The sequence below is a fragment of the Dasypus novemcinctus genome, chromosome 4 (genome assembly GCF_030445035.2).
Source record: "Dasypus novemcinctus isolate mDasNov1 chromosome 4, mDasNov1.1.hap2, whole genome shotgun sequence".
Lineage (NCBI taxonomy): Eukaryota > Metazoa > Chordata > Mammalia > Cingulata > Dasypodidae > Dasypus > Dasypus novemcinctus.
Window position 1 is genome coordinate 156,877,857 of NC_080676.1, and position 13,880 is coordinate 156,891,736.

Genomic DNA, 13,880 nt, shown 5'->3' on the forward strand with positions numbered 1-13,880 from the left:
AGAGCCGAGATGAGAATAATCAATGGATGGTAAAACTAATGAGTCTCAGTGTGATGAAGAACAGGGGTGTTTATGTAGTCTCAAAGTACCTCCCCACTGATTGCCTACTAATTACAAAGAGGGAAATAGTAACTTGACAGCGTGGCACCGTGAAGATACCACCAGCTTACCACCTTCCAGTAGCACGTGCGCCTCGCTGGGGATGCGATAAGCCTGTGTCATTTCCCTGATGGAACCCAGTGTAAGGGATGCAGCAACTGCAGTGCTCCTGGCAAAAAAAAAAACCTCCGGCTGCCTCGAGTCATGAGCAAACATCCGGCAGACTCAGGTTGAGGGGCTTCTGCAAAGGAGCTGCCCATCAGTTTAAAAATGGCCATGTCTCTCCATGAACGGCAAAGAGAGGCTGTTCCAGAAGAAAGAAAACCCCACCGATACCAGCCAATTTCAGTGCCTGATCCTGGATTGGTCCTGAATCAGGGAAGAAATTGCTCTGAAGGACATTTCTGGGACCTTTGGCAAAATTGTCTGAGGACTGTAGATTAGATAAGGGCATTCTATCCACGTTAAAATTTCCTGATTTTGTGGCTCTGTAAGAGAATGCCCTTGTCCTCAGAAAACACACACTCAAGTGTTCAGGCACAAAGGGCCGTGATACGTGCAGCTTACTCTTGCGTGGTTCAGGAATGAACGTGTGCATTTGTAGAAGGGCAAGCAAATGACACCAGATGTTAACCAGACAGTGTGTAAGAGCTTGTGCTCTTCTTGCCCCTTTTCTGGAAGTTGACATGATTTAAAATAAAAAGTTAACATCATGAGAAGCGGTTGTGGCTCAAGTGATAGGGCTTCCACCTACCATATGGGAGGACCCAGGTTCCATCCCTGGGGCCTCCTGGTGAAAAAGAAGAAGAGAAAGTGTACCTGCACAGCGAGCCAGTGCCCACACAGCGGGCTGAGTGCCCACGCAGTGAGCTGAGTACCCACGCGAGGGCCTGCATGGCGAGCCAAGTGCCCGTGCAAGTGCCTGTGCAAGTGCCCACGCAGTGAGCTGAGAGCCACGCGAGTGTCCATGTGTCGAGCCAGTGCCCGTGCAGCAAGCCGAGTGCCCGCATGTTGAGCCAGTGCCTGTGCAAGTGAGTCATGCAGCAAAATGATGACACAACAAAAGAGAGACAAAGGGGAGAGTCCAGGTGAAGCACAGCAGAGACCAGGAACTGAGGTGGTGCAATTGACAGTGCACCTCTCTTCATATCAGAGGTCCCCAGGATCGAATCCCGGTGAATCCTAGAGGGAAAAAAATGACAAGAGAAGACAAAAGGAGAAATAGATATAGAAGATCACACAGCAAATGGACACAGACAGCAAAAAACAGCAGGGTGGGGGAGGGAGAAGGGGAGGAGGGAGGGGGAAGGAATAAATCCTTTAAAAACAAAAGTTAACATCACTCATAATTCTACTGGCCAAAGACAGCTGCTATTGTTTTATTATAATGTATTAAAGATAAATCTCCACATTATTAAAAACTTTAACATTTATCATACCCTAATTAAGTAAACTATAAACAAAGTGGGACTACTGTGTATAATTTATTAGTCCTACCACTGTTATATTTTTGAGAACAAAGTAAGTAGAAAACCAGGAACTCTTCCTTTAGGGAAGAGTTTTCATTGTTAGTTTAGAGAGAAATGCTCCGTCAAGGCTTCTATTTAAACTGCAAGTGTTAAGTTTTATAGCTTCGGCAATATTGCTGCAAATCTTTATGCTCCCTGGCATCTGTGAAAACCAAATCCTGAGGTAGCCTCGGTTCCCCAGTTCTTAACCACTGTAGTAGTACAGTCAAGCTTAACTAGAAAACGTGGTAATCCTTCAGCCCTGACTTGGAGAAGAGCGCACCTTTAAAATGCAGCCGGCGCACCCCAGGTACCCGCACAGCACTCACCTGAGCCAGCCTGGCAAATCCCCCGTGCGGCCTTTGCCTCCACCAGGCCCCGCCCTTCAGTACCGGCCCTGCCCTTCACTGCGCCCTCGGCTTAGCTTCGGCCGCAGGCAGTGCCTCAGCCGTGGCAACTGGAGCTCCTCCTCTTTGTTCCCCTTGGCTAGTGGGGTGGGTGGGGTGCCTGCTTCCATCCCATAATGCCTCGCCCACACACTAGCTCCTTCCTACTGTCTTAGCCTCACCCTGTCCTCCTTCCCATCCACTCACGGCGCCCAGGCCTTACTGCATGGGAACAGGAGCCCTCCAACCCCTCGGCCCCTTCCCTCCATCTCCCATTCCGCAGTTCACACTGCCCACCACCCCTGCCTTGGTTTACCAGCAGGCGATTCCCTGAGGTGCCTCCCCTTGCTACCTGGTAGGTAAGCATGCTCCTCCTGCACACCTAAACACAACTGCTGAGCTGGTGGACCTGGTGGACCAGGTGAAGCTGTGAGCATTCAATTTGCAAATGTCAAGGGTGTACAGCTACTCCCAGCTAGTGATACTTCGTGATTACTACGTGGTATTTTTGTCTCTTTATCCCAGCTACCCGGCCAGATTCCTGACTGGATGCACTTTACCCCAGTCTAGTCAATTTAACTTACATGATTTTGTTTCTTTTTATATTAATGAATGAGGCATTTCTAGTAGGAACCCCTGGTCCTAAAGAAACCAAAAAGCTAACCCACTAAGTGCATCTTATCATCAGGGTCTTGCTAGGACTTCATATTGTTGTGTGTTTTACCCACGCTGCCCAGTACAGCAGCCACTAACCACAGGGGAAATGTGGCCAGTCCAGATCGAATGTGCTGCAAGTGTGAATGCACACTGGGTTTCAAAGGGTAAGAACAAAAAAAAATGTAAAATAATTCTTATCTTGATTCCATGATATTTTGAGTATAACAAAATATATATTTAAAGTTAATCTCACCTGTTTCCTTTAACCTTTTAACATGGCTCCTAGAAAATGTAATGTTATTTATGTGACTCGCATTCAGGGCTCACCTTCTATTTCTGTTGGCCAGTGCTGTTTTAGACACTTAAGATTCTCATCCTCAACAAAATTCCCTTCTTCTTTCTCCTGATTAATCTCAGGAAGTCACTCAAAAAATCCTAGAAGCTGTGGGGAACATTGCTGGCTCTTCCTTGGAACAAACTAGCTGGTTAAGCCGAAATCTGGAAGTGAAGGCCCAGCCTCAGATCTCTCTAGAAGAATCCGACGCAGAGGAAGACTTGTACGGTAGGGGGACAGGGAGCAGAAACCTGCTGCCCGCTGGTGGTTTTAGATATTCCTTTTTTTTTCTTTTTTTTAACTGTTTTCCCTTCCTACAACCTATAAGTTGTGTGTATGGCAAACAGCAAGATTTCCTACTGGGTAGTAACCCCAGTGATATCCGCTGCCATGTCAAACCTTCGCTGAGCCTAGAAAAGGGTCAATGAAGTAACATCCCATGGATGTTTATATGGACTTGGTGACAGAAATTAGCATGGGGGAAAGAAGACAAAGTTGCATATTTTTATCTTTGTGGAACTGTAGAAAGGAAATTAAGCAAACCAACGAATGGCCATCAGGCTTTTTACATGGTGTCTTTCATTTCTGACATCCTTGCCATGGACACCCGGTTCCTGGGGATACCTTGTGCATCGCTCAGTACCAATTGGTATTTTTTTTTTTTAAGATTTATTTATTTATTTATTTCTCTCCCCTTCCCCCCCCCCCCCCCGCCCCAGTTGTCTGCTCTCTGTGTCCATTCACTGTGTGTTCTTCCGTGACCGCTTCTATCCTTATCAGTGGTACAGGGAATCTGTGTTTCTTTTTGTTGTATCATCTTGTTGTGTCAGCTCTCCGTGTGTGTGGCGCCATTCCTGGGCGGGCTGCACTTTCTTTCGTGCTGGGCGGCTCTCCTTACGAGGCGCACTCCTTGTGCGTGGGGCTCCCCTACACGGGGGTCACCCCTGCATGGCAGGGCACTCCTTGCGCGCATCAGCACTGCGCATGGGCCAGGTCCACATGGGTTAAGGAGGCCTAGAGTTTGAACCTTGGACCTCCCATGTGGTAGGCAGATGCCCTATCCATTGGGCCAAGTCTGCTTCTCATGTAATTTTTAATATACAACGGAAGAAGAGTCAACTAGTCGGTGCTCTTTTGGTAGTAGGTAACAAAAATCCATTTCAGACTAAGAAAAAACAAAACCTCTTTGGTTCATGTAGGTGAAAAGCCCAAGGGTCAATAGCTGGCTTCAGGCATAGCCAGGTAGGAACCAGGTGCAGAAATGAAATTAACCAAGTGTAGTGCTAAGATGCCAGTTGGGACGGTTGCCTGGCCCAAAGCAGGGGGTGCGGGCTGTTTCTCTAGAGCCCCATGAAATGGGCTGTCCTCCCAAAAGAAAGCTCTCTTCCCAAAAGGGGGAAGAAATGGTATGCTAGATAGAAAAACTGTAACACCATTGTCCATTCCTTCTGCCCTTTTTGTTTGCTAACCAGTTTTGTTTGTTTGTTTTGGGGTTTCTGTTGTTGTTTTGAAGTACCAGGGCTGGGATTAAACCCAGGACCTCATTTGTGGGAAGCCAGCGCTCAACTACTGAGCTACATTGGCTCCCCTACTAGCCAGTTTTGGGGTTTGTATAAAGGAAATAATTACACTTTATTCTATAATGCAGATACTGTGGCTGACTTACGATCATGCCCCAGCAGGACCCGCCAATTATGCCTCCTACAGCTGTGGTTGTGGTTCAGGTTGTGGCTCCAGGGAAGGAGAGCTCTGCTTGGCTAATTTGCCTTCAGTTATTTCTGTCGTATGTACTGATTAAACCGCTTCTTCACCACCAGGGCAGCTGGGTCGACCCTATAAATCATGCTACTTGATCTGGCTTTTGTGCAATAATTAAATTTAACCTCAAAGTCTATACTGTAGTAAAATTTTTCCTTGAGGTTTTTTTTTAATGCTCCTATTTAGAAATCATAGAATTCCAAAGCTGGAAGTGATTTTTGAGCTTCTCAGTAAGACAAACTGGCAAATTATGGAGTACCAAAAGGGCTGTTTGGGTCATAACTGTATTTCATTTTGGTCTTGAACAAAGGAAGAGTCCACATATTAGCCACAGAGAGCATGATAGAGAGTGAGGCTGCAAAGTGAGGGCTTTTCCTCTGCTTGAGATTTTTGTATACGCAGTGGACATGCAGGTTCTTGGGTGTAGGTTTGGAAGAAAAGAAGTCTTCTGCCCATCTGGTCTGTGCCACACTATGGGTCCCAGGTTCCAGTGCTCCAGCAACAAACAAAACTAGCCTGTCTCTCATGGAACATGGGCAAGATGATCACCAAAAAGTAAAGTGTCAGGGGGCACTTAGTACAGGGAGGGAAGAAAAGTGATGGGTATTGAGTGACCACTAGTGGGGTGAAGCCTCTTCAGATGTTTCAGAACTTGTCCCCAAAGAGTGGACTCTTGTGCGAGAGCTGAGAGGTGAGGAGGGCTATGTGTCGGGGCAAGGGAGGGCCCTGGAGGTAGGAACAGGCTTAGGAAACCTGAAGGCCAGGGTACCTGCAGGAGGAGGTCCGAGGAGGTCGGGGCTGGAAGGCTGTGGGGTTTTGCGGAGCATAGGAGGCACTTGGCTTGGATTCTCCTCGCTGTGGAAGTCATTAAGGGGTTTGGAGTAGCACCATGATCTTATTCCACCTTTGGAAAACACCACTTTGGCTGCCAGCAGCAGTATGAGCTGTATCGAATCAGAGTGGAAATAGATCCGGTTAAAAGGATTTTGCAGGGGTTCAGGCAAGAGATGCTATGAGCCAGGGGCAGTGGAGAGATGAACTGATTTAAAGACAAAGTCAGCAGGACTTGCCGATGGTTTGGTGGTGGTGGTAAAAAAAAGAAGCAATCAAGGATGGCTTTTTAGGCTTTGGCTTAAACTGTTATTGAGGTGGAGAAGACTAAAGGAAGAGTATTTTTGAGGAGGAAAATGAATTAGATTTTGTACATGTTAAATCTGAGATGTCTGGTGTTGGAGATTTGGACCCAAAGGGTATCAGGAATGAAAGAAAGAGAAAAGGGAGAAGGAAACAGAGAAAAAACGAGAGAGCTGGGATGGGGGTCTGCGAGTAATGACTCCTCAGACAACTTTATTGTTTACAAGGGGCTCTCTATAACCCCAGTGTACCTGACAAAAAGCAGGAACACGTAGCCTATGTGCCTTCAAGCAGTAACACGTAGCCTACGTGACATCAAGCAGCATTACCCATAGTCTAAGGAATTTTAAAAAATCTTATCTCAAGGTACAAAGCCTAAGTGTTCTATTCACTACTAAAGGTATGTGCTCATCTTTTCTTTCAGCCTTTAACAGCTTCATCCCATTTGCCTGGAACTTTTTTTTTTTTTTTTTTTTTTTAAAGATTTATTTATTTATTTAATTTCCCCCCTTCCCCTGGTTGTCTGTTCTTGGTGTCTATTTGCTGCGTCTTGTTTCTTTGTCCGCTTCTGTTGTCGTCAGCGGCACGGGAAGTGTGGGCGGCGCCATTCCTGGGCAGGCTGCTCTTTCTTTTCACGCTGGGCGGCTCTCCTCACGGGCGCACTCCTTGCGCGTGGGGCTCCCCCACGCGGGGGACACCCTTGCGTGGCACGGCACTCCTTGCGTGCATCAGCGCTGCACATGGCCAGCTCCACACGGGTCAAGGAGGCCTGGGGTTTGAACCGCGGACCTCCCATATGGTAGACGGACGCCCTAACCACTGGGCCAAAGTCCGTTTCCCTGCCTGGAACTCTTAATTACCATATTCCTTAGGGTGCAAGCGTAGCCAAGGAGACATGCACTAGCATGGAGACAGCACGTCTCTCCTTGAGAGGCCACTGTGCCTCAGTTTCCAACAGTCTGGAAAAGAGAAAGAGCCAGTTAAGCAGTCACTAGGGCAGGAGAAAAGCCGAGAGAGCGTGGAATCCTGGACCCTGCCAGACGGAAGTCTTTCAAGAGGGCAGGCACGTGGAGTGAAGTGGAAGGCTGCAGAAGCAGAGGGAGACTGGGACAGAGACCTCTGGATTCAGCAATGTGGAAGTCGCTGGGGGTGGGCGGTTTGGAAAATGGGGGGAAGCTTGAATGCAGGAAGCGGAGAAGAGGATGGTGGGTGAGACAGTGAGACAGTGGGTACTGAGGGTGTTTGAAGCTTCCTTGTGAATAAGGTATTAGGCAAGTAGTATTAAAAATCAAGGAATGGTGTGTGTTTGTTTAGGGTAGGCGAGAGAGTAGAGTTTATTAAGGAACAAGAAAACTAGAAATGAGACAAGTACACAACCATGGGTGCGGGTATGCTACAGAGTGAGATGGGCCAAGGGATGTTTTTTATTGTTTCAATTTGTTTCCAAATTGGAGTATATCAGAGCCTGTTGGTACATTGACAGGAACAATTCAGCAGAGAGGAAGGAATTAATCCAACAGAGAAAGGATAATTAGAAAGCCAGTCCTCAAAGGCCGTAGGGCCAGATTAATATCGTAAATGGAGTTGATAGTGATCCTTGCAGGATCCTATGCCTGATGGGCACAGAAAGGCTACACATGTGATGCCAGGGTTTCAAAGAGAGGAAGAGTTCATTGCCAAGTGCAGAGCTAGGAGATCAGAAGGCCTATGGGCCGTGAGGACTACAGAGGCAGATCCTTGGGTGTAGCCAGGGTTGTAATCTCCTAGGTGAGTACTTCAAAGGGAGAGCGAAGCAGAGGAGTTGAGGGTGTTTGCAAAGCAGATGTAAACCCTGGCGTGCAGGTGGTGGGAGCACAGGCTCGGGGCACAGCAGGGGCTTTCATCAGGAGGGCACATCATCTTTGTCACTTGGAAGCACAAAGAGTCCAAAAGAGCCGGAGAAGGAGTCCCACAGCTGGTCTCCAGGAGTGGCCAAAACCTCTCTGAGTCAGGAGGTGTCTGCTCTACACACCGTTCTCTGCACCTGAGAAGAGACCAGTCTACACTGGTTGCATGTGGTTTTTATCCCTGGGGGAGGGGGCTCACCACTGCAAATTCCTGTGCTGGGAAGCATCTGGGGCTACAGATTCCTGGACCTTCCATCTCCCCAGCTGTGGAAAGGCACAGGGGAGAAAAGGGGGGAGGGGAGCTGAAGGTGGGGTGGAGGAGGGTCACTTGGCAGGTGTCTGTGACTTCCCTGGAGAAGGGGGTGGTGGTAGGTGAGGTCTGGACCAGGGGTCTGTGATTTCCTTAAAAGGTGGGAAGGGGAGTAAATGAAGACCTGGAGGGGCTTAAGGTGGTAGTTAAGCAGTTACAGGAGTGGGCTCAAGGGATTGGAGGCCCTGTCAAAGGATTTGGGAACTTGCTGGTGTGGTCACAGGAGGATGATGGAGGTGGAGATTTTGTATGTGGCGATTTTGGAAATTGGTGAGGTTAAGGACATGGTAGTGGCTGTGTATGGCTGAACTGGAGCAGAATACAAGATCGTTGGCACGGGGGAGGTCAAGAGGCTTAGAGGCAAGGGGGTGGATCACACAAGGGGATGTCAAAGTTCCAAGAATGGCGATGAGACCAGAAATGGGGAGGAAGACAGGGAGTTGGTCAAAAGATCCAGATTCTTCATTCCCATATTAATCATATGTGTTAATAGAATACTTTGGGAAGCGGACTTGACCCAATGGATAGGGTGTTCACCCAGCACATGGGAGGTCCGCGATTCAAACCCCAGGCCTCCTTGACCCTTGTGGAGCTGAACCGTGCACAGTGCTGATGCGCGCAAGGAGTGCCATCCCACGCAGGGGTGTCCCACGCGTAAGGGAGCCCCATACGCAAGGAGTGCACCCCGTAAGGAGAGCCGCCCAGCGTGAAAGAAAGTGCAGCCTGCCCAGGAATGGCGCCGCACACATGGAGAGCTGACACAGCAAGATGACGCAACAAAAAGAAACGCAGACTCCTGGTGCCGCTGATAAGGATAGAAGCGGTCACAGAAGAACACACAGCAAATGGACACAGAGAGGAGACAACTTGGGAGGGGGGGAGAGAAATAAAAAATAAATCTTAAAAAAAAAATACTTTGTTTTATTTACATTCGCAGTCAGTATGAAAGGTGGGAACTCATGAATCAAGTTCACATGGTGCTTTCGGGGCAGTGAATGGAGACCCGTGCATCATAACTGAAACCACACATGCCTTTTGCTTTTAGCAGATGCTGCTGCAGCTTCTTCGATGGTGTCTGCATCCGTCCCCTCGGTGTACAGCGTGCAGGCCCTCTCCCTCCTGGCAGAGGTACACACACACCTGATTTGCTGGCCCTTATCTAAATGGTGGCCATTCGAGTCTTTACAAAGGCTGCACCCTCCTGGGCAAGCTTAGAAGTCAGCCTTGACCTAAAGCTGCACCCTGGAGTTCTCTTGCCACGCTATTATGCTTTCAGAACTGTATTTCTTGTCACTGGCTTCAGGAGCTTTCCGGTTTGCTACGGCTTTGTCCTTTTAGGTTCTGGCATCTCTCCTGGACATGGTTTATCGAAGCGATGAGAAGGAGAAAGCCGTGCCATTGATCTCCCGTTTGCTCTATTACGTCTTTCCTTACTTACGCAATCACAGGTAATGGAGTCTTCTCCAGTTACCCTACGCCTGTGTAGAAAAAATATGTTTTGGGGAATGAATCAAGTGGTTTTCCTTGGACACTCTTTGCCCATGACCTTTTCACACCTCCCTCCCCAGTGCCTACAACACTCCTAGCTTCCGAGCCGGTGCCCAGCTGCTGAGCTCTCTGAGCGGTTATGCCTACACAAAACGAGCCTGGAAAAAAGAAGTCCTGGAATTATTTTTGGACCCAGCTTTCTTTCAGATGGATACTTCTTGTGTTCAGTAAGAAATGCTTTCCTGGCAAAAATGTGCTCTGAATCTCAAGTGGAAACAGCGTTTGGCTTTAAATAATTTAGTCTCATCCCTGAAATGGGAGCAAATATTTAGCATTAACCCAAATAACAGACATCACCATCACAACTTACATGCCAACTGTGTATTCCTGGGAAAGGAATTCGCTCTTTTAAAATGCAGAGGTGCCATATAAAAAGGTACTTTTTTTTTTTATCAGAAGAGGACTTTCACTTAAGAGAGCAGATCGTTCCTCAAGAACATAATGGCCAAAGCAGAACATGACATGCAGACCTGCAACCCTTAGTCTAGTACTGCTTTGTATTGGGATCACAAGCTATTGGGCCAACATCGAGAACACTGAGTCCAGCAGGGACACTGGTAGAATCGTCACTGTCCTTGCTCCACTGACCCTCCACTCTGCTGAGCCCCTTGCCACGGGCCACGGGGTCAGTTAGATGTCACTGTTGATGTACTCCCTGTCGCTTTCCCAGGAGAGCAACAAACCCCCTGGCGACAGGGTGGTGGGGAAGGACCAGGGATAAAGGGTGGGGATGGGTCCTTTCTGTATGGCCTGAAGTCCCCCTGCCACCACCAATGGGCAGCTTGGAAGAAGCCTGTGCCTTCTCTGCACAATGTCCCATTTCTCTGCTGGGGTGCCCTTTTGACAATTATCCTTCTGGAAAGTAAGCGGTAAGCAGCCATTTTTGTCTTCACTGACCCCCACTTCCTGCCATCAACACAGGTGTATAAATACCATCCTGGGTGAAAATATTTTGGGACAATCCTTGAAAAGGCCAAAGTACTTCACAGTTTATATTTTCTTTTACAGTAATCTGGAGAAAGGTCATTTTTCATTCCCGATATTTAGGATTATAAATGAGAAGCTTTTGGTTAACTTTCCCTTAAACACTAACCTCTTTTCAGAAGGCAATGTTAAATAGATCTTAAAAGGAGCATGCTATTTTCTTTATGCTTTCATTAGATGACCATCCACTGTATATCTAATTAATTTTGCTTTTTTTAATATCCAGTTGGAAGTCCATTATTGACCATCTTCTGACTCATGAGAAAACAATGTTTAAAGATTTAATGAGTAAGTTCTATGTTACTTATTCATAAGTCACAGTATAAAGGAGTAAAGTCATCATAATAAGGTTTCAATGAACCTTACATGCCATCTAAACCTCAAACCGTACTCTGATCAGCGTAGTATGTCAGGACTGCGTGAATGCGCCTCTCTAGTTCTAGTCTATTGTCAAGAACATCTTTTTTTTTTTTTTAAAGATTTATTTTTATTTATTTAATTCCCCTCCCCTCCCCCAGTTGTTTGTTTTCTGTGTCTTTTTGCTGCGTCTTGTTTCTTTGTCCGCTTCTGTTGTTGTCAGCGGCACGGGAAGTGTGGGCGGCGCCATTCCTCGGCAGGCTGCTCCCTCCTTCGCGCTGGGCGGCTCTCCTTATGGGCGCACTCCTTGCGCGTGGGGCTCCCCTACGCGGGGGACACCCCTGTGTGGCAGGGCACTCCTTGCACGCATCAGCACTGCGCATGGGCCAGCTCCACACGGGTCAAGGAGGCCCGGGGCTTGAACCGCGGGCCTCCCATGTGGTAGACGGACGCCCTAACCACTGGGCCAAAGTCCGTTTCCCAAGAACATTTTGACAACCTTCTCTGCAGCTTTATGATGGAAAAATTATAAAGTAACCATGTTCACATCTTGACATTTGTGTTGAAAGAAATACGTTTACCGTAACGTATTAGGAGGACTCCTCTATACCTACTGTCCTCCTCTAAAACCCTATCATTAAATATCACTAAAAAAATAAGTTTTTAAAAAATTAAGTATGGGAATAATAATCACATACCTTTAAGTAAGCAAGATGATGATTTTTCATCAGGGAAGACAGAAATTACTCTAATAGGAATTTCCTGTAACTTTGCTGTAATTGTACTTCTCGCATTAAGTGTAACTTCTTTGCGCTGTCTCTTGTAGACATGCAGAGCAGTTCCCTGAAACTGTTCTCAAGTTTGGAGCAGAAAGCCATGCTGTTAAAGCGCCAGGCTTTCGCTGTCTTCAGTGGAGAGCTCGACCAGTACCACCTTTACCTTCCACTGATACAAGGTAAGCTGGGGAGCCCACTCATCCCAGTACACACACACACCTCCCATGGCTGCAGCCGCTGGCTCTCGGGAACCACAGCGCCTTCCGGCAGGCTGGTTGAGTTAATGTCAGTCCTTGGCTGAGGTCAGAAACCATCAGCCTCACGGGAGAACCCCCGAAAGCGTTCAGTGTATCGGCACCTTTATTTTAAATCTTATTTAAATTACTGATTTTTACTAGGGAGACTTTTAAATTGATGGATTTTTACTGGGAAGATTTTAAAAGTCCGATAGTACAGAGCAGGAAGAGTGCTTGCCCCACACTCTCCCGCTGGAGCCCTCCTCTAGTGGAGGTATCTCCCGTTTACCACGCTCAAGAGCAAGCTTTCAGCTTGCCCGTGGAGGAGCGAGATGCGGGCCAGGACATTTTCCCTTAACAATTTTTTATTTTCTTCATACTTACTCTATTCTTTGTGTTAAAAATGAATGATTGTGGGTATTGTACATGATTTTGACATTTTTTTCCCTCAAATCGTTGAAGGGTCAAAGTTGGTATTCTGTCTTTAATTCACCCTCCTCCTCCAAGGTATGAAAAAATTCTGAAATAGGGCTTTGGTTTCTTGAGACACTAGCCTAAAAGGAATTAAATAAAATTAATATAATTCTGGAAGGATATTTTGGTTACTTTTATGAAGGCTAGTGTAACAGTTCTACAAATTTTGGAATTTTGGTTTAAATCTTTTTTGGCCAGATGTATTGAAGTATAATTATAGACAGTACCCTTTTCAGTGAACAATTCTCTGAATTTTGATGAAGGCATCGGTCATGTAACAACCACCTCGGTTGAGACGTGGAACATTTGCGTCACCCCGGAAATTCCCCCTGGCCCTCTGTAGTTAACCTCTTCCCTCACCCCAGCCCCTGGCGACAGCTCATCTGCTTTCTGCTCCTGTGGTTTCACGAATGTCAAGTAAATGTAATCACATAGCGTGAAGGCTTTTGAGTCTGGCATCTTTCCCTTAGCATCGTGTATCTCAGTCACCATTTTGTTGCATCTCTCAGTAGCTACTTTCTTTTTATTGCTGCATGGTGTTCCATTCCCCACCTGAAGGACGTTTGGGTTGTTTCCAAGGAGAATCACAATATAAATCTCTTACTCTGCCCTTTAAAAAAAAAAAACCATCTTAAACATTTGTCGCCTCTCAAAGCCTGTGGTCTTCCCAAAATTACCTTGCTAATGTGCTCTTAATAAGGAAGCTGACTGTCAGCCCACTTCCGTACTTGGTGAACTGTGTGAAAGGCCTTGATCGCGTTAGCTTGAATCAGTAACAGCTTTCATAATTTTTCATCATGCCAGTATTTTATGTTTGCAACAGTATTTTATGTTTGCAGAGATGAGGTTTTTGCTTTATCGTATCTCAGACACTTAGCCATATGAAAGCAAATATCTGGGTATTGACAAATCTGAGTGGCAGGCTGTGCTTGAATTACCGATAGGCTAGTTTGACCAGACGGTCTCCGAGGATGCCATGTGGCAGCCCTCCAAGGACTTTATCCATAGGCAGGGCCAGAGCTGAACTTGGCTGCATCCTACAAAATATGGGAGGAGCGATCCTGGGACTCCCACTTCCTTTAGTTTCCTTGCCACCTCTCTGATGGTGCTGTAGGCACCTGGCTCCTCGACCTCTTGATGGCACTGATAGGTCTTAACACTAGACGTTAGGGTGAGGAAAGAGGAGGGAAATCGAAGGGAGAATGCACTGGGCAACGTCCTTTGCCAGGGCTGCTATATCAAAACACTACAGCCTGGTTGCCTCACAGTATGGAGGCCAGAAGTCCAAAGTCAAGGTGTCCGCAGGCTCTTGCTTTCTTTGCAGTCTGAAGGGATGTGCTGGAGGCTGGCCAGCGGCCATCCCTCCTCTCTGCCTCCGGCTTATGGCCAGCTCATCCCCGTCTGTCTCCTGCTGTGCCTACATTTCCTTTGCT

General features: G+C 47.2%; 1 protein-coding gene across 5 annotated transcripts in view; it reads left to right on the forward strand.

The window, feature by feature from the left end:
• The window catches only part of DOP1B (DOP1 leucine zipper like protein B), a 111,390-nt gene that overhangs the window by 81,168 nt on the left and 16,342 nt on the right, over positions 1-13,880 (forward strand). For 2 of the 5 annotated variants that reach the window (XR_009185635.2, XM_058296210.2), the window contains exons 27-32: positions 3,068-3,212; positions 9,118-9,200; positions 9,411-9,520; positions 9,641-9,787; positions 10,831-10,892; positions 11,788-11,916. Coding sequence is in view for 3 of the 5 variants with exons in the window: in XM_058296210.2 (XP_058152193.1) it covers positions 3,068-3,212; positions 9,118-9,200; positions 9,411-9,520; positions 9,641-9,787; positions 10,831-10,892; positions 11,788-11,916 (676 nt within the window). In the remaining 2 variants the exon portion in view is untranslated. The remainder of the gene's footprint in view (positions 1-3,067; positions 3,213-9,117; positions 9,201-9,410; positions 9,521-9,640; positions 9,788-10,830; positions 10,893-11,787; positions 11,917-13,880) is intronic. The other 3 variants (XR_011648718.1, XM_058296211.2, XM_058296212.2) reach the window with 2 other exon arrangements.